Below are 24,581 nucleotides of genomic sequence, written 5' to 3' on the forward strand. Positions count from 1 at the left end.
AAGAAAATGTAATTTATTTTATGGTATTTTTTGAATTTTTTTTAAAAATACCGCCATTTTTGGAAGTTAAAAAAATTTTTAAGCATTATACGTGCAACGTAAACTACATTCATGTTAGTTTAAAAAAATCCAAACGGAATCAAATTTGGGTTTTCGTTTTTAATAAATGAGTACATCAAATTATGGATAGTTTAAAAAATAACTTACGAACATTGCATTACATAAATTTTGTATTTGTGACATGATAAAAGGAAGATTAAAATATGTACAAAAAGATAAAAAAATGCATTAAGTTAAGTTTATCACAGTCATTCATTAAAAAAAACTAAAAGGATTAAGTGATAGTAGGCAGTTGAAACAGTACTCGCTGTATAATTTATTACCAGAGATGCCAGCCACTCCTGATTTACGGTAGAAAACAAGAAACTAAAATTTTCTTATTTTCGGTTAAATTTGCTATATTTTTTAAAAGGCTTAACACATCTCAACTATAAAAAAGTGGTGTTAGATATAAGCCTTTGAATTATTTAGAAGTAGTGGTGAATAAAAGTCCTATAAATCGAATTTACTAAAATAAGAATCACAGATTAAAAGACTACCAAATGAAAATATTTCTCTTCTTCTTTATTTAAATAAACTGGTCACCAGGGCCGCGGAGCGGCCCCTATCCCATTCATCATTAAATTACATACAGTAAGGTAACACACATTGATTTGGCGAACATTATGGTTGCCATAAAAAAAATCATGCCGTTTGCTTGTGAAATAATAAAACAGTGAAAAAATTCAATATGACAAATTGACGTTTTTACATAACACTAGAAATATTTATTGTAGACTTAAATTAAAAATAAAGATAAAACATGATTTGATATGTACAATAATTGATTTTTGAAAAATGAAAGACATAATTGATGAAGAAAATATCTCTGTAAAACTATCATAACATTCACCAAGTTTTTTAATAACTAGCAAATGTATTATATAAGTTAACCCATACCGAAAATAGGCCGTATGTTGGCGTGATTATTTTTTTTAATTCTTTATAATACATTTACAATTAAATTAAGTGGTAGTTTTAAAATAAAAGAATTAATGTAAATATTTGTAAGTAATAGTCACTTATTTACGTCACAATAGAGATGAACAAGGAACTGAACTATTGGCTATTGAAATCAAGTTTATTATACGAAAAATTAATTATTAAAGCACACTACTTGAAAAATGGCCAGTTTGTAAGAGAAAGTGCTTGAATTGCTTATCCAGCAACCACTCGGACAGCTGACCTCACAGTGTTGAAACAAATTCATCTACTGATGGGATAGGGGACGCTTCGTGGCCCAGTTCCAGAGGACTACTATGACTCTCATAATTCAGTTTCAATAGTGTATTGATGATAATATGCTACTAAAAGTGGCTTAATTTTAATTCTTTTTATAAAATTTTGAATTTTATAAGTCAGCCCCTTTTACAATTTTAATCGCCAGTGGCAACCTTGCATTAACAGAAGCCGATAATCATCTGTGAAACAGTATGTTAATTAATTTGTTTATAAACATTGGTGATTATAAGCAGTATATATTAAATGTATTAAATAGTAAAACATTATATATTTATATAAATTGTATTTTAGAAAAGTGGCTCATTACATGAAGCCTGTCCCTAGCCCTCATGGTAAAAACTGTCTACAGATGGCGCTGCGAGCGCGGAGGAAAATAATAACTTTTTTTCCTGAAACTTTCAAGTTGGTTGTTGGAATGGAACTCAGGATGCGACTTTCCGCAATTAACTCTCATTATCTTTCATCACCTTTTTAATTAACATAAATCATGAACCTTTTTAATTTTATATATATATTCATGATCTTTATCACCTTATAGTTTAGAAACAATAAATGTTTATTCAGATTTAAAAAAGGCGGTCCATAATAAAAGGTAAGTGGAAACTTACCATTACCTTCATCCTATATTAAAAAAACAAGAATTAATTCGATTGAACAAAGCCTTAAATCTTTCACACATAGTGGTGAGGAAAATAACTTAAAATCAATTATTTTACTAAACATGGAATCATATATAAAAACATAAACATTGCTACCATAAAAAAAAAACTTTCTCAGAAAGGGTAGAAAGTTGGAAGCCCTGAAGCAAATAGTGTCTTTTAAGTGCTGGCGAAATTCGAAGAACATTTTTTTACTTAATTATTACGCATGTCTGCCAACTTCAGAGGCAATCAAATTCCAACTTTATAGCACTACACAAAATATTTTACTTTTAAATTAAGATATGTTCTCTGAGACAAAATAAAATCACTTTTAAGTTGAGAGTTCAATAAAGTGAATTTAAAAAAAACTTCCTCCGGCAGTTAAGTGAACAAAAGTTATAAAACATTTTGTTCAATTCTTGGTTTTCAAGAAAAATTTCGGCTTTTTAAGCTTTTATTACCGAAATATTTTAATTTTATTCTTTCTTTTTGAAGTGTCTAAAGAATTCTGTTTTTCGCTATTTAATTCATTAAGAAATTCTCCCTTTAACACTATTTTTACTTTGTCTCTGTATGGGGCAGACCACATTTTAGTTTAAAATTAAAAATTTCTCTGAGCAATATAATTAATTTTTTTCATAACACTTATATCACCATAACGCATTATAGCGCATAAAGCCTGAAAATTTTGTTCAATTTCCTTTTGTAATTCACGAGATATAATTGTTTTAAATTAATAAGTGCCGAAAATTTTAATTGCTTATTGAGAAAAAAAACTTTAATTTAATTCATAAACTATTTCAACAAAAGTGTTTTTAGTAGATTTTTATGACAAACTATTCAGAGGCGCCATGGCTCACGGGATAGAGCGTTCGCTTTCCAATGAGGTGAACCGGGTTCGAATCCCATCAATGGCTGGTCGATACGAACTCCGCATCCGGCTTGCACCGACCACAGTGCTGACGTGAAATATTGTCAGCGGTAGACAGATCATGAGTAAAGGTCTGGTTTGTTAGGACAAGCGCCTTATCTCAGCGTCAGCGGGACGTCAACGTCCCGCTGACGCCAACAAAATACTGGTTTGTTANTAAACTATTTCAACAAAAGTGTTTTTAGTAGATTTTTATAACAAACCATTCGGAGGCGCCATGTCTCTGGGGATAGAGCGTTCGCTTTCCAATGAGGTGAACCGGGTTCGAATCCCGTCAATGGCTGGTCGATACGAATTCCGCATCCGATTTGCACCGACCACAGTGCTGACGTGAAATATTCTCAGCGGTAGACAGATCATAAGTTAGAGTTCCCCTGCCGTTAGGCTAACCGTGGGCTTCCTCTCCATGTAACGCAAATGCGGGTTAGTTCCATCAAAAAATCCTCCACAAAGGCAAATTTTTTGCCAATACTTGATCCAGGAGTTCCCTTGTCTTCTGTATTGGTTCAAAATTACAGGGCTACTGAGTTGAACATCAGTAGTCGTAAACCCAAAATTGGGTCGGCTGTTCAGCATCGGTTATAAACCTGCGGTGAAAACAAACTATTAAATTTTTTCTTTTGCAGTTGTGTCGTGTACGGCCATTTTTGTAGCATAGTTTTTTTTAAAAATATATTGATATAATTTAATTAATATAATTTCTTAAATATAGTTTTGGGATCGAACAGAAATGGATTTAGTAACCATTTTAATAAACCTTTTTATTCGAATATTTTTTTTTTTGTTTTACAATTTTAGATTTAGATATATTTTTTGCATTGTGTTTTAAACTATACTGGTGTAAGAAATATAGAGAATTTGCAGACTTGGTCGATTATCTCTAGAACTACTGGACCGGATACTCCATTAACCAATGCATGGTTCATCGAATTTAATATGTACATACAAGGAGTGATCAAATGAAAAGGTATAAAATGACGTAAAATCGTAACAGTTAAATATTTGCATATTCCGCCATGGGAGAACGCAGCGAGACATCTCGGGATGCGATTGGAGTCTCTGACTGAGATCGGAGCATGCGCAGGAGAGAGGAGAGGCTCTTATCAAAAGCGGCGTCCAAATGATGCAGAAGTCCGTATGAGGACAGGATGGCGTTCGCGTTGCAAAATTCGACGATTGAGGAACAGCGAGGTGTTATTTGATTTCTGACGGCGGAACACTCCGACGACTACGCAAGTCCATGAAGAGCAAAAGACCGAGGCTGCTCACGGAGGTTGTGGTTCTGCTCCATGATAACGCACGTCCACACGTCTCCAGAGTCACACACATGGAACTGCCCAAGTTCAAGTGGGAGACGTTGGACCTTCCACCCTACAGTCCGGACATGTGGCCGTACGATTTCCACGTGTTTAGTCCACTGAAGAAACACCTGAAAGGGAAGCGCTTCCACTCGGACGACATACTCAAGGGCGCTGTGAAGGACTGGCTCTCGTCACGGCCACGAGAATTCTGGGAACTGCGGCTTGTTCATCAGTGGGATCGTTGTGCTCAGGCCTATGGTGTATATTTTGAATAAAGTCTACGTTTGTCCCCACCATGTCGTTTCGTACCTTTTCATTTGATCACCCCTTGTACATTGATACAAATCAAATCAAATAACCATTCAACAATTGTAATACACACGCATGGTCGTGCGCAACACTGGTTGGAGTCGAAAGGTATGAAATTGTCACAGGACAATTCAGGCCAATTGCCACAGGAAATGATAAACAGCCTTAATTCAAGTATGAAATCACGCTGCAAGGCCTGTATATCTGCAAGAGGGGACCATAACCCCAATCAACCCATTTTCGTTTTGTTTATTCTGCAAACTCTGTTTCATACTTTCCGACTCCAACGAGTGTTAAGCATGATCATGCGATTGTATTACAATTGTTGAATGGTTATTTGTATTGCATTGTATCAATGTATGTACAGATCAAATTTCATTAAAATCGGTCCAGTAGTTCTGGAGATAATCGACCAAGTCTGCAAATTCTCTTAATTTCTTTCATCAGTGTATTACGAATGCTGAGCCTTTTTGTAATAAAACGATTTTCATGAAAAACATTTTCATTATTTTTTCCTCTATTATTTTAATTGAATGGAAAAGAATTCCAGCCCTAGACTTTTAAATCAAATGCATTTTCGGTTAAATTGAGTAAAAATAAACATAATCATAAAAAATAAAAACAGCAAAAAGAAAATATTTCACCCGCCCTTTGATCTTTTAACATGGAAAGGGCGTAAGAGGTATTTTTTTTTTCTAATTTTAATGAACGTTACTTTTTAGTTCGAAATAACGATTAAGAAAGTTAAAGAAAATTTCCTTTTAAATTATTCATGACTTTATTTATTTTTTTAGAAAGTCACACATTTTTGGATAGAGTTCAACTCAAATATTTTTTACTTGGTATTCATTTCTTAAAAAAAAAAAAAACGTTAACTTGCTTCGAAAATATTTAAAAAAAAATTTAGTTAATGTTCTTTCAATATTAAGACTATTTTGATCGTTTTTCATTTGCTGTATGTACTAATAGTTAAGCATAAAAGCAGAAAAAATTTGTTTGAAATAGTTATCCTTAGGATAATAGTTATCCTTAAAAAGTGGTCATTGATATCAGGAGATAACTAAAATTAGGTTAAAACATTTTTTTTCGAAAGAAAGTGACCTGCCAGTTGAGTCTTCGACGGTAGAGTGTTATTGTTATTTGTATATAATTGGAGGCTCTGCTTTCAGCTCATTTCGCACAAAAAAAAATCATCAATTGCCACATCAAGAGTAAAAAATACATTAATTAAAAGATCTCGAAAACTTTTACTGTATTAGAACATATGACATCAAGAGTAAAAAAATATATTAATTAAAAAATGTCAAAAACTTTAAGAACACTGTATTAGAAGACATCACATCAAGAATAAAATATATTAATTAAAAGATCTCAAAAACTTTTACAGTATTAGAACGCATCTCATCATGAGTAAAAAAATTTATTAATTAAAAAATGTCAAAAACTTTAAGAACACTGTATTAGAAGACATCAAGAATAAAATATATTAATCAAAAGATCTCAAAAACATTTACTGTATTAACACATCACATCAAGAGTAAAAAAATATATAAATTAAAAAATGTCAAAAACTTTTACTGTATTAGAACGCATCACATCATGAGTAAAAAACATATTAATTAAAAGATCCCAAAAACTTTTACTGTATTAATACGGATTTGGTTTTACAAATTTACTTTTCAATGCCCTTAGGATAAAATTTAAATATAAATTCATAGTGCTTAGAAATTTAAAATGATGCTTTTATAATCATAGCAGAGTTGATAATTCATTACGGTTATAACCGTGATGAATTATCAACTTCTTCAAGGTTTGCTACTTTCGATTCAACAGATCGAAACCCAATAAGTTATCGAAAACCGTTTTTGTTCAAATAAACGTAATCGAAAGAGCACCAATAATCTGTGCTTTAATTAATATTTAGGTTATGTTTAGGAAATTACATGATGAAAAAAAAATAACAAATTAAAAAAAAATCCATAATTATTTCTCATCCTATTCATGCATAAGTATTTTTCTCCAAACATTCAAATTCAAAATAAAATAGCCAAATTCAAGAATTATTTTTCACCGATAACCTCTCTAACACACAAAATAAGTGTCTGAGGTAGCTAAGATTTTTCAAGGCTACTGAAAAATGTCTAAATTTATCTTTCATTTGTTAATAACGAAATTATTTCCGAGTTATTTTTTGCACATTTCCTGTAAATTAAATATGCATTGATAATTATTAATGATCATATCAGGTGATTTTTCTGTCGAATGAAAATGCATAATTTGTTAAAGTCACAACTACTTTTTCAGGGTGCGTAGCCAGATTTTTCAACAAAAAATAAGCCCTTTTTAAGCACTCAAAAAATATTTTTATTTGTTAAAGTGACAACTACTTTTTCAGGGTGCGTAACCAGATTTTTCAACAAAAAATAAGCCCTTTTTAAGCACTCAAAAAATATTTTTAATCACATTACAAAAGAAAAATCATAATTGGGATTTGGGCAGAACTAAAAAATTTTTTTTTTATCATTTAAAGTTCTTAATTTATAAACATAAAAAAATCATCATCAAAAATTTTTTTCAAACGTTACATAATCATAATAAAATAACTAGTTTCCGATAAATATTGCAGAGAAAATTGTGAGAATCATAAATTTTTTTTTGTAATTATAGAACGGCAATCGACACGGCAAAGAAAAAATCTCTTTTTAAAACATAGAAAATTAAGCACTTTTTACAAACCCCGAATAAAAGAAGCATCTTTAAGGGCGTTATAAAACATGAATCAAAAATAAGCACCTTTAAGTACTTTTTAAAAACGCTACGCACGCTACACTTTTTTATGATACATTGGGATCTACACAAACATCTCTGCATGAGATTTAAACAAATAACTAAAAAAGTTTTTATTTAAAACATGAGTAGTAAAATTTAACAACCTCACATCACAAATGTCTGAGAAAAAATGAAGTACAGGAAATGAAATGTAGTTGTAATATAATTATAAATGCAAGATAGTTATGACGCGACTTGAACATTCTTTAAATATTTTACCTTATACAGATATACCTAAATTATTGCAATAATTTTTTTTATTCTATTTCCTAAGGGTTACTTTTTCTCTAATGTTTGCTTTACTACAACGAATTTAAGCAGAAACTCGAAGGGAAAAAAAGGCTTTAGGGTAGCTTAGAAAATGGTGTAAAATAAAACTTTTTTGGATTTGGGATGAAAATAAATTTTCTTTCAAAGTTAAATAAGAATTTATTGTAGTTGACTCGAGGAAGTCATTGTGTATTCTACATCGATTCTTTAAATTAGAAAAAGAATCTTCAGTTAGTTTTGAAAAAGTTTTCTTTTTATTTTAAAATTCACTACATCGTGTTTCTATTATTTTTTTTTAGAATCAAAAACCTTCAGGCAATAAATTACAAAATTTTTTATTTGTCTTGTTTTGAACTCGTTGAATTATTAAATACTTACCACGTTTCCTGTTTCTACGACAGATTTTCTTTTTTTTTTATACCTAAAATAATTTCACAGTTCCACTATTTATTTTTGGTCCAATTAGTTTAAAATATTTTTTTAAAAAAATATAGCTTATTTTGTATAAATAAGAGCTTTATCAAAAAATCAAAACCAAAATGGTTCATCATATACCATTCATTATTGTATTGTCGGCCTGGTTTATATTTTAGATTTTATTTCATAACCAGCGTAGGACAGCCAACGGAATTCTGTGATTGCGACTATCAATGCTCAACTCTGTAGTCTTGTAATTTTGAACCCAATCCAGGAGAAAAACTACTGAATCAAGCAGTGGGATAAACTAGACATAGACAACAAACTGGACAACATAAACTCAACAAACATTCGAACAACAACAAAAAATCCATCATCATGTGCTGTCTTGAAAAAATGGGCGCTGCTCAAAATGCCCGTTGAAACCGCTCAAAACTAGACAAAGCAAAAAAAGAAAAAAAAATCCTTTTTAATTTTAAACAATGCATCCAGGTTCTTAACTTCTACGTTTCTCTTGAGGAAGGCGATTACCAAATCAGGATGAAAATTCACTCTATCTCCATTTTCTTAAACCCGCATTTTGAATTACGCCCGATTTAATTTTTAAATGCGTACTTTTAGTCGTGTCCATTTTCTGAACATGTATTTCGAGCGATGCCCTTGTTTTCAAACATGTATTTCAGGCTGTTACTCTTTTCTTAAACAGGTAATTCAAATATTTAAAATTAAAAAAAAAATCACCAACAATTTGCTATGAAAGAACATAAGAAAAAGGTGTTGCACTTAGTCAGTTTACGGAAATCTCTAATAGCTTTTAAACTCTAAAGTAATGAAAATACTGGTGTATGAAGTATTTTTGAAATTTTGAGGTAGAAAAATTGAGCTTTAAGGTACGAGATTATATTTCATCTCCAACCGCTGCAGCCAGTTGTCGTCTCTACTAGCTTATTCCTTCTCGATCTGTCCGACGCCAGTACTTTTCATCTATTTATACCCGCACCATCTATTATGCTGCTTGACTATCTTCCCATTCCCCTCTGACTTGTAGAAGGTTCTTATTTTCTCTGAATCATTGTTGTTATATATGTAGATTATTCGAGGCAAGCGGTTTGATGGATTCTAATTGCCCTGACTATAATTGATAAAGAATAAATCCCTTATTTAGAGCTACTACTCATCTGAAAAAAAGAAAAAAACATGTCTTAGACACATTTCTTATTTAGCTTTTTCTAATAAAAAATATTATTTACAGCTACCAATACTTAAAAATGTTTTTAATCTACATCTTATATTCCTATATCTTTACCTAATCTGTAACTAAGTACCCTCCAAAATATGGGCTTTGGCACATTCATCTGAGAGAGGAAAAATAGCCTTAGCAGATGGGATTGAAGGGGGCAAGTGCCCTACGTCCTTGAAAGCTGCTTAGCCCGCGGTTTATCACAACTTGTACAAATCATGTATTTAAGTATTGGTACAATAAACATTAACAGGCTTATTAATCTTTATAAAGTCGAAGGACAGGATTAGGATCCCTGATTATTTGACAACATGTCCATTGCTATTATTACCTCTTTATTTAGCTTATTTCTTCGTCCTTGAGGGGCAATTCTGTGAATAAAACTTTAAACCAAGAGTTAACGATCGTGCCATAAGCCTCTGGGCAACTTAATCACATTACAGACAACGGTGTAGAAAGCTGAATTTAGTGTGTGATTGATTATCAGATTCACGTCAGAGTCCAAACACGATACTTAACTTAATGGCTTGTTAGATCTTCTCTCCCTGTCAACTAAAGCCGTTCCGAAAAACGTATTTAACGCACTTAAACCATCTAATGTTTGCTCTGAGAGTATACTTAGCACATTCTATCAAGGATTTTATGGATTTTACGAACGCTTTCGTAACGCAATAAGAGAGACTGAGGAAGACTTAAATCCTCTCTTCATCCTCTGGAGTTTCTATATTTACTTTTAATGCGAGTTTGAATTATTTTGTTTCATTTTGAGTCGCCTTTAAATGGCGTAGTTTTAAATTTAATGCTAATATTTTTAATTGTGCAATCAAGTTGATAGGAAATTATTAATTTGTTTTCACTGCTGTATTTGTATAGAAAAATTCAGTATTATTATCAAAATAAACTAGAGTATTTGAAAAGTTTCGAAAAGCTTCAGAAATTAATTTTAATTTGTTGTTTTTGCAATTTGTACAATCACTTAAAATGTACATATTCAAATTATATGCAAAATTTCACTTGATTTCTTTTGCCCTAAAACAACTATACAACTTTTATATGTAATAAATAAACGTAATTAGTTGGAATTAATTATGATTATAAATGAGTCACTAATTATAATAGTTATATTTGGAAATAAATGAAAACATTTTGCATTCAAACTAACTTATAACTCATAATGTTTTAAGCGTATTTAATCCTATTGTACCCAAAAATTATTTTAAAAAATTTGTTATTAAAAAATTTTTTTAACGAAATAATTTAAAAAAGTCATAAAAAGTAAATAAAATAATTTAAAAAAAGTTAAAATTATTTAAATTTTTTAAAAAATATTCATGTATTCATTCGGTTTTATTCAACAAGGGTAAATAAGCCATATGTTGCTGAACCAAATAAGAAGAATAAAAAAAAAATATTAAGTGGTTGTGCAAATTTATGTCAATTAGGGAAAATTTTAAATCGCCACTTTGTCTTACACGGCATATATTAAATATTTTTAAAAAAAGGCTATTTTTAACTAGATTTGGGATCTAATTAAAAAGGAAAGCCGATCGGTTTTGTATGGTGGTCAGGGAGCTGATCTCAAGTCAGAATTCTCCCGGGTTCGAATCCCAGATAAGGCAGGGATGCTCTTTTTACTTCTCTTCTTTGTACTATCTGTTCCTCTTACTGTTGGAGTAACATTGGCCCACCTAATGTGGTCCCCCCCCCGAGAGAGTAACCAACAAAACTGCCCTTCTGATACCCAAAAGACAAAAGTCAGTATTCGGGTGGTCATTGAAAAAAAAAAGATTAAAAATGGCACTTAACTAGTTACCCATAAAATGCTAAATTATGCATCAAGAAAACGATTAATTTTAAATGCTCTGTGATTAGTTTGTGCAATGTAAGTAGTTATTTTAGTTTTTTGCAAATATTTCATATTCTTCTAAGTTATAACAATTTCTCATAAAAAATGAATTATCCACTTTCTCTTGCATTTTAGGTCACTTTTTTATCTATATATAAAAAAAAACTCAAAATTTCAGTTATTTTTTAATGTATGTAAATAGATATTTTTGAAACATTTCAAACAACACTAGTTCCATACCTTATTCAAGATCAAATATTTCACAAATTTACTTTACATTCTTTTAAAAATTGTTGTCGTATAAGTTATTTTATAATAATTTAATATACATTTTAATTAACATTTTCTTAATTTTTTTCAATATTATTTTCTTTTCAAAAGTGGTTTATCTCCCATTTGTGTTCATTAAAAATTTCGTTTCTAGAATCAAAATAGAAAAAAAAAATCTTTTTAAATGTCTATTATAAATTTTAAAAAAATTTATTTACTGAAGAATTCTGAAAATGTTCGCTATCATAGTAAAAAAGAGAAGCGTTCTGAAATAAACAAAAATGTATCAGAAAATAAATCAAATATTTAAAATCCGTTTTACATATACCGGTAAAAATGTAATAGATTGAGTATACAAGTTGATAAAACGTATACATTTTTTTTTTATCACGTTGCATTGGATATGAGGCATAACTGCTGAGAACGAAGACTCGCCTTAAACTCTATATTTTTTTCCTGCCAAAATTCTTATTATTTAAGAACAAGCTGCAGATAATCTAATATTATCGTTTTAATAACTATTATTTAATTAACTCTGCATCGGAAAAGTAAATATTAATTTAAACTGCATTCAGTATAATTCTATTCAATCAGAAAGAGATAAGTCTTTCGATTGCTAAAAAAGAGCTATGGTAACTTTATTAACACTAAGTCAGGATGACGACAATCGAAAAAAAAAACCAACAATCGAATCGACCATTTACCGCTGATCGAAGACTCCCCGTGCAGTAAATGGTGACTGATGCACGTTAAATCTGTCTAATCACTAAGTCCTCCATGTTTCTATAACAAATCATCCCTCTGAGGGTACTGATCCAGGAGTTTCCTTATCTTCTGGATTGGGTTCAAAATTGCTAGGCTACGGAGTTGAACATTAGTTGTCGTAAACCCAAAAACCGGGTTCGGCTGTTCAACGACGGATATAAAATAAAAATATACTGCTTCCTTCCTTAGAACTGCAGCATATTTCCAACACTCTTAGGAGGGCCACACACTGAGGAGGCAAGCGGTAAGTAAGGGACTTATGAAAAGGAGATTCATTTAATATTATAGGAGGCAGATATCATATAGGCTATCATATATAGGAGGCAGTATATTTCCAACACTCTTAGGAGGGCCACACACTGAGGAAGTAAGCGGTAAGTAAAGGACTTATGAAAAGGAGATTCATTTATTATTATAGGAGGCAGATATCATATAGGCTATCATATATAGGAGGCAGTATATTTCCAACACTCTTAGGAGGGCCACACACTGAGGAGGTAAGCGGTAAGTAAGGGACTTATGAAACGGAGATTCATATATTATTATTATAGGAGGCAGATATCATATATAGGAGGCAGTATATTTCCAACACTCTTAGGAGGGCCACACGCTGAGGAGGCAAGCGGTAAGTAAGAGACTTATGAAAAGGGGATTCCCATACCTTAGCACATCACGTCTGCGCATCCTAAAGCAAAAGTATAGGAATTCACCTCTTGTATGCCTCATTCTTACCGGTTACCGTCCTAGTGTGTGGTCTGCCTTGCATTTATGAATGTACGTCCGCTGTTTAAGCGACGCAGCAAAGCTGAGAAGATTTTTGGTTTTATAAATAATTTGATTTGAAAGGATTTTTTTTAGAAAACCATTTAGTCTATTTTTTTTTCTTGCAGGTTGATATTAATTTCTAAACAATATACGAGTATGATGGACGATGACAAAACAATATGATCCTCTTCAGAGGAGGGAGCAGAGCATTTTTCGAAATTTGCTTCTTCCAATTTCGCGAACTTGTGATTGTGTTCTTCATCCTTCTGTGGTTCATGGTTCATTCTATCACCGGAGTTAATGACGGTGAGTGCTATTTTGAAAAAAACCTTATGACATGTATAGTGCACAAGATAAAAACCTTATGACATGTACAGTGCCGAGATAAAACCCTTATGATATGTACCGTACACGAGATAAAAAAACTGTATGACATGTACAGCGCACAGGATAAAAAGCTTAGTAACGAACCAATCCCTTGAGGAGGTCGAGAGGCTGTCTTTAAATATGCTAATTTAAGTGTGCATATGACATATAACGTTAAGATATTAGACACAAAAACGTAACTTTCTTTGAACATATTTGCATTTTTTGCTTGAAGCATTAAGTATTTTAATCTTCAAAATGTGGTGGGGGTTAGATTTAATCTGGAAAATAGGGCTCTTATTAGAAAAGCGGTAGAAAGTTGTGGCTTATTGATTTTGATTTAACTTTTTGCCTATTTCGCCATAGCTCGGGAGCTATTTAAGTGAATTTAAGAAAAAATTTGGTCATGATCATAAGACTCGTTCATTCAAAGTGACTGGTTTTAAAATATAAATTCTAGGAAACAAAGGAACGACACAAACAATTTATCTATTGAGAAAGCTTTAAACTTTTTATACAGAAATTTCGGAATTTTGTTACAAAATATGCCAAAAGATGGCGCTATCGAAAAGAATGCAAATGCTGTAGAACTGTAATCTAACCTGTGATAGAAACGCACGTTATTTAATACAATATAATTATTTAAAAATAAAAACACCTGCAATTTAAATAGCAATAACGCGTAATGTTAATCATATGATGAAAAAATTGTTTTTCGCAAGTTCTACGCGAGCAAACAAAATGAAACTTTTAAAAACATTTACGTTTATGGAAAAAAAATTGTTTCTTTCATCCTCTGTTCAAATTTCAAGATCGCAAGTCTAACCGTTCTGGGATTAAAAAGAGAGTCATACAAACTCTTCCTATTATTAAAATTTAAATTAGCTCAGAAAGAGTTGTTGCGTCTTTGTAATATTACGTGCGCTACAGCACGCGATGAAGTATTATAATGATATTCTCAGACTTTTCATCTCTTGATTCCTAATGACCTTTGATCTAAGTGTTGCACTCGCTTTAATGCATCTGATGATGACGCCAATTCAGTAAAACCATTGCTGTATATTTCTCATGGGGAATAGTGTAGTACGCATTTAATGAACTAGAATTATAATTTACTATATTTAACATTCACTTAAGATGATCGGAAATTAGTGCATTAGATGAAGCTGAATAATCACTCTAAGTCCTATTTACCATTTTACTGCTGATTCATTTAGTAATTACTTGGGATGCTTTTGCTTATTTATTTATGGGAGAACAATTAGATAAATGGATTTAGCTAATATTTTTCTATTTAATTTTTTTATTCAAGTAATAAATAATTTAAATTAAAAAATCAAACTGAAAATAAATAAAATTAAACTATAAAGGATAGTTTTGTGGCATTCAAAGTTTGGATTAAATTATGGAAACACTTTTATACGAACTCGATGTAACAATCATTTTTTTAGTAACAAATTTTTTGGAAGACTTTACATGGCACAACTGTTGTCACAGTTTGAAAGATAATACTAAGTTTTTAAAAACGTTGTCCTTTTTGCCCATGAAAAATAAGGTTTACTATAGTAACAAACCACAGTTTAAAACCTTTCTATAGTATTGCAATGATTATATTAGAATGCTTTTTAAATTATATTGATAATTAAAAAAGGAAAAAAGCTTCTTTAAACTTCCAATGCTCAATTAAGACGATGAAAGTTTTTCATGAATAAAAAGAACGCCATTTTCAAAAGCTTCAAGCCTGATCTCTTAAACTATGGCAACAGTTTTGCCATGTAGTACTGCTTCCCAACGGTATTTGCTTGAAAGGGCAAGGCTTGGAATAGTTTTTGGATCAATATTGAATTACGCTGTGTCATTAGCTAATTTTAAGTTCCTGTATTAGTGAGTACTGCTTTTCAATGGTTTTCGATTGAAAAGGCAAAACTAAGCACGTTTTTTGCATCGATATTAAACCGCATTGTTTCATTAGCTTCTTTCAGTTACAGTATTTATTAGTCCTGCTTTTCTATGTTTTTCGATTGAAAGGGCATCACCTTACTCTGTTTCATAGAGTTTAGTAGGTAGTGTTTTAATGTACAAGATAAGTGTTTTAATGTGTCACTGTTTAAGCGGTCCAGCATAATACCAGCACTAATTTATAACATATTTAATTGTCAAAACAACATTAACAAAGGTATACAATTAACAAGCAGACAAACAAACCATTTTACATCCAGATCTCGTTCGTACTCAGAGCCAACTAATATAGAAGTATTTGGGGGAGGTTATCCAATGGAGGCGCGCATGCGCCAACCTCAAAGTTTTATTTAGTGATTTAGTGAACATTTGATTTTGATTTAGTGAATTCGAATTATAAGTTTTTTACTCGCTACTACTTCTAAATAATTGAAAGGCTTATGCGATAGGCCACTTTGTTAAAGTTAAGCCGTGTTGAGTATTTTAAAAAGTTGGCAAAATTAAAAATCAGCAAATCTTAGCTTGTAGTTCTCTACCGTTTTTCTTTGTTAAATTTTTTGTTGCATCCGGAACAGTTGGCATCGCTGATATGGGCTAATCACGTGGACACAAAAGAATTATTTTCGAAATCCGCATGAAAGAGACATATAGCAAAAACTAATAAAAATTAATTAAAAATTAATAATTCTTTAAAATTTTTTTTGATAATTAAAGCAGGCACTGAGTTTTCGTTCTTCGCCTTAGAAGATGTCATTGCTCATTTATCGTTACCCAGTGAGCACCTGTGAACCAAAGTCACTAAGGGGAGCAACATTACCCATGCCACACTGCCACAGATACCCGTTCATAGAGTGGGCCACATACACACATCACACACAGAAAGACATCCATGCCCTCAGCGGTATTCGAACCCACAGCCATTGGCTTCGTGTATCATTGCCACGCTAACCACTCGGGCAACTTTATGAAGATTGTATCAAAACGGATTTTGACATCTTGAAAGTAAAAATTTTCAAAATAGTTGTAAGAAAAAAGAATGCATTAAGAAGACCAAGCCCATTCAGCCGAACTACTTAGGCAGAAAGTTGGTTCTCATTAAAAAGAAAATAAGCATATTCGTTATAAGAATCCTTAATGAACCTTCAACCAAAAGATCTGAATAAAATTTTTTTTTTTTAAACTTTATTCGTCGACAGAAAGGAATATAAAATTAAGTTTAAGATATTTCAATGCGACGCATTAAACTTTGACCTCTAAAAACATAATGAAACTTTTAGTTTGAAAGAAGAATAAATCAAATCTTTTCCACTTGGTCGACTTTATATTTCCTTCAAGCTAGTCGTAATGCCAGATCAGAACGGTCTAAGTTTTTTCAGACAAACAATCTTTTGTAAGTTTTTCCGCAATTTCCGGAGAAGTCCGAACTAAATGGAGCCATTTCTTGGAGGAAAAAAAAGAGTAAATCCAATACAATTGAAGAAATAGAAAGTGAGTGGACCAAAACTCCATTTCTTCATCCATGTCTTTCTTCACTCCATAAAGACTGCGAGCAGCTCAACGCTCTATTTATTTTTGAAATGATGATTTGACGAGAAAACAGAGTGTTTTAAATCAGTGCCTTAAAAATGGCTTCCAGGCTTTAACGGCACTTCATTTTTGAGGCAGACGCAATTCGTTCTTTCACAGAAGCTTAGTGAGAAGTGCCATAGAAAAAATTCTATTTTTTGATCTTGATAAAAAAAATCTTATTTTTTAAATCATTAAAAAAGAATCTTAAATCTTTGGCATTCAAAATTTATCTATTTGTTTTACTAGTGCTTTTTGGAGAAAAAAATCTTAGTGTATTTATATTTTATAACTAGTGGGCAGCGCCCCCTGCTCGCTAACGCTCGCCAGCCCCCAAAAATTGTTACGCAATCTTATATGGTTTGCTTCGCAAACCAAGCTCTCTTCGCTCGCTACTAACTTAGGTACATTGTAAATGCACAAAATTCTAAGAATTCAAAACAATCATTCAAATCCATATAACAACTTTTTTTTAAAAAAAAAATTACATCTTTTTAGTAAATACTAAGTCATTAAAATAAATTTGAATTCAAATAAATGACATGTAATTCGTTAAACCTATTAGAAATGTGCTATAGTATAAAATCTTAAGATAAAATTTCTAAAACTGATATCTCTTTAAAAAGGTTAAAATTTTGGCTATAATTAAGTCTATTAAAAATTGAAATAAGTGAATTGCAATGGAAAAACCTGCATAAACAAATAAATTCTAGTAAAACAAATAAATTCGTGATATAAATCAAAAATCGTCAAATAAATTCGTAATATATAAATTCGTGAAAAAAAGCGCTTTCGACAAAATACTAAAATAGAGATCTATCGACAAAGACTACTCACTTCTGCCTAGCTTAATAGTATGAGATTGCCGCAGCTGATAGGGTGAATTTCGGAAGAGATCACATTTGGTGAGAATGCTCTCTCTGGTTATTTCAGTTTCCGTTTTTAAAAGCGCTATATGTAGAGCCACCTCAGCTAGATTTGGCATGTGACATTTTTAACGGCAATCATTGGTCGATTTTCTAGCGTTGCCATTCGGGGAGTTGTAATGAGGCTTTTTTTGTCGCCATGTAAGAGAAATATATATATAGATTAACACAGGGATGCCACAGGTGACTAAAAAAATGTAAAAAGTGATATAAACTCTATTAATTTTTATTTATTTACTATCTCTCGCATTGATCAATCGTGTCCCGCAGTGGACTGATCGTTAAGACACGGTTCCCAGCAGATCACCGAAATCAAGCATTACTGGCTGCTGTCAGTGTGCGGGTGGGTGATCACTTGGATCAGTCTGCGTAGGGACCGAGGGTGTACGGTATGGGTCCTCGTTAAACTGTTCTACCGTAAAGTGCTCGACTTCGCGTGCAGGTCGTCGGGCTACCGAAGCGGGGGTGCCATCCCCTCTGAAGAGGATCAAAATTGTGATGGCATGTCTTCGGATCATCCTCAGGGATGTTTTCCAGACCGTCGCCAATAGCCCATTGTGCAGCTCTAGTGTGACGTAAATGAACTACAAGAACAAGAACTTGATCAATCGTAACTAGCACCGGGACCTGCATTTCATATTTAAATCGAACAATGTTGTAGTTTTTAATCAAACCGTTATGTCTGGTTTTGTTAAATCTTTATTTATCTCTAATTAATGGTGGCAGCGCTCCGTGCCACAAGTCTTTGGTTCGATCTTTGGGCTAGGCAAGGTTGACTCAGTCTTTTATCCCTTCAGCGGGTCGATAAAATGAGTACCAAGCAAGTTTGGGAACTAAACACTCTGGGTTTCGCGTTCGGCTGACCAGCAAGCCAGAACATCTGCTCTTGCTCTCCAGAGGTGAAGAAAACTGAGATGGGCACAGTAGGCCTTGGTCTTCTAGGGGCTGTCGCGCCACTGAGTTTAGTTTAGTTTCATCTCTAGTTAACAGCTAATTTAAGTAACTATTTCTGTTTAATTAAACCTATTGAGTCAGTAATTACCACATAATTACTGAGCTGGCCTCATTGGCCGAATACTCGTAGATACTACTTCTTAGTTTCCACTGTTTATTTACATTTACTTTTAAAAGTAAATTGAAAAAAAAAAATGCTGTAGAAAGTTACTAATTTTATTAAAATTTTGAACTTAATTAAATTAGTCAGCACTTTTGGAGTTTTAGTCACACGTGGCAGCCCTGCTAACTAAAATATCTAACCGGTCTGGATTGCGGATAAATATTTTCCAGTGGTAGCAAAATTTATATTTTAATGCATGTTTCTACTAATGTATGTCCTAATGTATGTTAGTAAATTCGATTCGATTAATAGAAATTTTACCCTCCGCTGCTTCAAAATGATTCAAGGACATATGAATCGCCTCTTTGTTTCAGTTATTTCGGTTTTATAGTTCCGGTATTTATAGTTCTTTATCGTTTTTTTTTCTTCAAAAATATTCTGTAAAATCCGGTGGCATCTCGTTATTAAAGAGAAGTCGATACAAAACGTAATGCATCGCATATAGTTCGTTCATCAACAGTTGGCACTTGTTTCCAGCTCCTCGGACGAAGAGTTCATTTCAGAGCGAGAGTAAAAGGAAAAACATCTCCGCGCTTGAAATTGAGACAACCCTTTTGCGCGTCAAACGCAAACAGAGAATTCTTTTTCAGTCTCTCACTTCGCTTTATCATCTGCTATTATACCTCTCGTTACTCCAGCTTATTTAAATATATTGCAACTGCCGGGATAGCCTGGTCGGTAGGGCGCTGGGCCCATATCCAAGAGGTCGTGGGTTCGATCCTCGCCGGCCGAAGACTCCCCGTGTAGTAAATGGTGACTGATGCACGTTAAATCTGTCGAGTCTCAAAGTCCTCCATGTTCCCACAACAAATCAATACCTCTGGGGGTACTGATCCAGGAGTTTCCTTGTCTTCTGGATTGGTTCAAAATTGCAAGGCTACGGAGTTGAACGTAAGTAGTCGTAAACCCATGAAATTGGGTCGGCTGTTCAACGACGGTTATAAAATAAAATAAAATATATTGCAACAAAATGTCTCAGAAAGGACAAACTGTTCACTCAAAAGAGAGAAATATCATGAAATTTATGAAATATTTAATGTTAAAAATACACACATAAAGATTGCGAAATAAAGATTTTTGTCATACGATCGCCAAATAGCAGCCTTGTTCACATCCTTCTCCCCAAAAATAGCGAAATAGTATCGTCGGATACCACGTGATGAAGGCTTAGTTAAGTGCCAACTCCTGGTGAACGAACTATACCTGCCAATTTTTGCGCTTTTCAAAGAAGCTTCTATCTAGTGGTTGTAACATAACACTTGCATTGAGATTGCTAGCTGACTTTTCATTCAGATCAATTGTAGAAATAAAATCTTCGGGTAAGTTAGGAAGAATTGTCAGGTATGATTCACTGTCATTTATTATATGCAGTAATTATCAACGCATCATCTCTTTTGATATAGACTGACAGCACGGTATTTTGGTCACCATTTTTTACTTATTCGAATTATAAAAATGATGAGTCTCACTTGTCAGTTATGAGCACACTAATAATGATTTTAAGTACGTATTTTGATGGAAATTTTTTTAAAAATAATTTAAATATTTAATTTGTTGATTTTAAATATTTTTAACCAAAATGTGAGGTGTCACACTGGTAGCCTTTTCTTCTTGTCACTAACCGTCACACTTTACAACAACACATCTTCCTCCCCAAACGTGGCATCATATATGGACGGCCCCTCAATAATATACAATTTAATTACATTTGCTGGATATTAGTTGTTTTTAATTAAATTTTGGAAAAGTAGGTCTGTTTTTTTTATTTAGATAATTATATATTACTGAAAATTCTTTTAATTCTCGTGAAAAGAAAAAATAAGATATGGATGTAATCAAATGTTATCTTAAAATGATTTTGGTGTAAAAAGTTATTAAAAATGCATAACTCAATTATCCGTATATTAGAAAAAGGAATAACTGTGATTTTCTCGTTTAATGTAAATAATTTACTATCCAAACTTAATAATTTTTGTTACATTTGTTGGAAATAATGGCATAGAATAAAAGAATAAAGTTATTGACATGAATAAATTGCTTAAGATGGCATATTTGACGTGTATTGATTTTAGGATCATCGTCTACGAAAAACATATTTTTGGTGTCTTGGTAAATGTATTTATTTATTTGAGGTGTATCAACGCTATCAGAATGAAAAGATAAACATCTATTCATTTTATTCTTTTTCTTATAGATTAAGGTTGCTCTGTAAATAAAATAGATTTTTATTTTATTTAAAGCTGAATAATTGAAAAATTGAAAACTAATTTTACACTAAAAGTAGTTAAAATAAAATTATTTTTAAAATTATTTAAAAAATATTTTTTATTTTTCCAAAAAAAGAAAAAAAAAATTATAAAAAATCCGGAAAACAAAATAACGAAAAGATATTATCTCTTCATCAGCTTTCACGGTTATATCCGCAAAATGGAGTGCTTTCTAATATTGTATCAATATATATCAATATTATCACAATTAGTAAAAAATATATACGAAATAAAACTTCTGCCATTAATCTTTATTATTTTCGACGTTTTCGCAATATTTTAACTTTACAATCACATAGTTGCTTTGGTGAAAGTACGAAATATATTTGTTACATCCGATTTAATATTAATTTATTCGTTGATATTATTATATTTATTCGATATTTTAATATCTGATTATAATCTGATAATTTGATTAGAAGAAACATCAGTGTTTGGAGTACCGGTTAAATGGATACCGGGCAATGGCACTTAACTTTTAAAAAAAATCAGTGTAGGGAATACCGGGCAATGGCACGGAACCTTAAAAAAAACCTTGATGTAGGGCGTATCGGGCAGCTGCACTTAACTAGACCTTGCAGGGTTAATACCGCATCGCTAGTGAAGAGGTGTGCAATAGGTCTAATATTGCATCCTCTTTAAGATTTTCAAATTTATTATTTTGTTAAAATTGGCAGTATTTTAAAATGTGCAAGGCTTTATCAAAAAAATTCCTGTTGAGCTTCTTGAAATATTGATCAAATCAATCCATTATTAGGTCAGTACGTAAGTTAGTATTCGTTTGAAACCACCTGACTAGAAAGTACTTATATACATATGCATTTTATGTAAAGAGTTGCCCTATTTATACATGTATGCTTTTTAATCTTATTTTATTTTAAACCGTTGTTGAACAGCCGACCCAATTTTTGGAGTTTATGACTACTAATGTTCAACTCTGTAGCCTTTTAATTTTGAACCAAATTCCAGAAGACAAGGGAACTCCTAGATCAAGTATTGGGAGAAATTTGCCTTCGTGGAGAACTTTTTTAGGACCACCCCGCATTTGCGTTACATGGAGATAAACCTCCCACGTTTAGCCTGACGACAAGGGGTCTCCAACCCTTGATCCGTCTATCACTGAGGATATTTTTCGTTAGCACTTCTTGACTTTTTTCGTGTCTTGATTTTTAATGGAACTAACCCGCATTATTTAACACGAAGAGGAAAATCACGAAATCTTCCTACGGTTAGCCTGATGGCAAAGGGACTACAATCCATGATCCGTCTACCACTAAGGATATTTTACGTTAGCACTGTGGTCGGTGCAAGCCGGATGCGGAATTCGTATCTACCAGTCATTGCTGGGATTCGAATCCGGTTAACCTCATTGGAAGGCGAACGCTCTGTCCCCTGAGCCATCGCGGCTCTGTGCTAATGAAAACGAAAAAAAAAAAGAACCCTAATATTCTTCGCTCATTTTGTATGAGTAAAAAAGGGCTCCACTTCTAAAAGCATAAAACATGATTCTTCAAATTGTGTCAACTGTTTTGCCATGTAAAATATTTCGAAACATTTCCAGAGAGTTAGTACAGAAGTTCTTTTACATTTTTGTCCAACTCTTGCATGTTATAATTGTTAAATAATTTTGATTGTCAAGGATACTTTACATTTCCTGAAAACAAGCTAGAATGGATTTTTTTACCAGTTTTTCTTCTTTTCCGATTTGATTTATGTAAACTTTCAGTTTCCAGGTTGCCTCAGCTCTTTTGTTATTCAAGTAAAATGCTTGAAACATCCATAAAAGCAATGGCTGCTTATTTCAATGTTCAGCCAAAATAGTGCAAAATTCCAGATGAATGGGATAAGGGACGCTTCATGGACGAGGTGCCCAATAGAATCGAAACACTAGGACTAGACTAGGGTTGCCTCAGTCAGAAAATTTTTAAAAAGTGGTAGCAAATTTTTCATAAGGTTATCATAAATATCATATTTTATAATTGCACGCCTTTTTCAAGAATTTAGTTGGTCAGTTGTAACACATATTTAATTTACAAATATTTAATTTACAGGAAATAGTTAAAACATTTTGTACCTCTATATTTTTCTGCAAGTTTTTAAGTTTTTCTGGAATGTACACCGAAGAGCCATTACATTATGACCACCCTCCATCTATAATAATGGGCTCGCCCAGGTTTTCATGGTTTTCTCGCCCAGGAACAATGTTTTCATGGGGCACATTAGGACCCATAATCCTCAATCCCTGACGGCTGTAAGCTACTTGAACATAGTTGCAGACCAGGTTCACCCATTCCCTTACAATGTGAGGGAATTGCAGGACCAGTTGGTGAGCGCTTGGTACTAGATACCTCAGACTACCTATCAGCACCTTGTGGAATCAATGTCACAGCGGATGCTAGCAGTTTTGAGGGCTAAAGGTGGTCCTACATGTTATTAGCAGGGTGGTCATAATGTAATGGCTCTTCGGTGTATATGGCCTGAGTCTTAAAAGGACGCAATACCTTCCATCTCAATGCCAGCAACTAATGCTTTTTCTATGGGAGCTTCATTTGCAAATAATTTTTTTGCATTTTGATGTTTTGAAAAAACTTCTTTCAGCATTTGAAACTTCATAGTTTACTCTAAGTTTTTGTGTACTCACTTTTTTTAACTATAAATTTTAAATTATTAATTGAGTTGAAACATCGGTAATCGAGTTATCTTTTAGAAATCGGTTTTTTATCAAAATTCATTCAGTAAATCCTTATTTTTGAGAACACGTGCACAAACTATATGTTTCAAGCTTCCAAAAGAAATAATTCGTGATTGTGTTATGAAATGTGTTATTATCAAGTGTATATGAAATGTGTTATTATCAAAGAAAGATTAAAAAAATAATAAAGAAGTTTGCAAAAAGAGCCTAAACCACGCCTCTTGTCTGTCCTCTCTTCATTTACCAATAGAAGTATAAGTAGAAAAAATCATTTCATTTATATTACATATATTTATAGTTTCATTCATTTATAGTTTATATATTTATAGTTTCATTCATTTATAGTTTATATATTTACAGTTTCATTCATTTATAGTTCATATTTTTATAGTTTCATTCATTCATAGTTTATATTTCATTTATAGTATATATATTTATAGAATTATAGTTTCATTTATAGTATATATATTTATAGAATTATAGTTTCATTTATAGTATATATATTTATAGTTTCATTCATTTATAGTTTATATATTTATAGTTTCATTCATAGTTTATATTTCATTTATAGTTTTTTATATATAGTTTATAGTTTCATTTATAGATTTGTTTATGTGTTCAATAAGAATAAATATCTGCAACTGCCACAAAATATTAAAATTATATGTTCATTTAATTTATAAGAACTTTCACTAGTAATTTATATGTTGTAATCAAGTAAAAAATCGGATATTCGGATAATTTATCTTGCATGTTAAAAGAC

The 24,581-nt window shown here is 32.1% G+C and overlaps 1 protein-coding gene across 1 annotated transcript in view; it reads left to right on the top strand.

Annotated features, from left to right (window-relative positions):
- Window positions 1–24,581, top strand: part of LOC107442942 (uncharacterized) — a 103,553-nt gene that overhangs the window by 44,888 nt on the left and 34,084 nt on the right. Inside the window, exon 3 of the mRNA XM_021144629.3 lies at window positions 13,051–13,231. Coding sequence (XP_021000288.2) covers window positions 13,105–13,231 — 127 coding nt within the window. The 5' untranslated portion in view covers window positions 13,051–13,104. The remainder of the gene's footprint in view (window positions 1–13,050; window positions 13,232–24,581) is intronic.

This window comes from Parasteatoda tepidariorum, chromosome 10, assembly GCF_043381705.1.
Source record: "Parasteatoda tepidariorum isolate YZ-2023 chromosome 10, CAS_Ptep_4.0, whole genome shotgun sequence".
NCBI classification, from domain to species: Eukaryota; Metazoa; Arthropoda; class Arachnida; order Araneae; family Theridiidae; genus Parasteatoda; species Parasteatoda tepidariorum.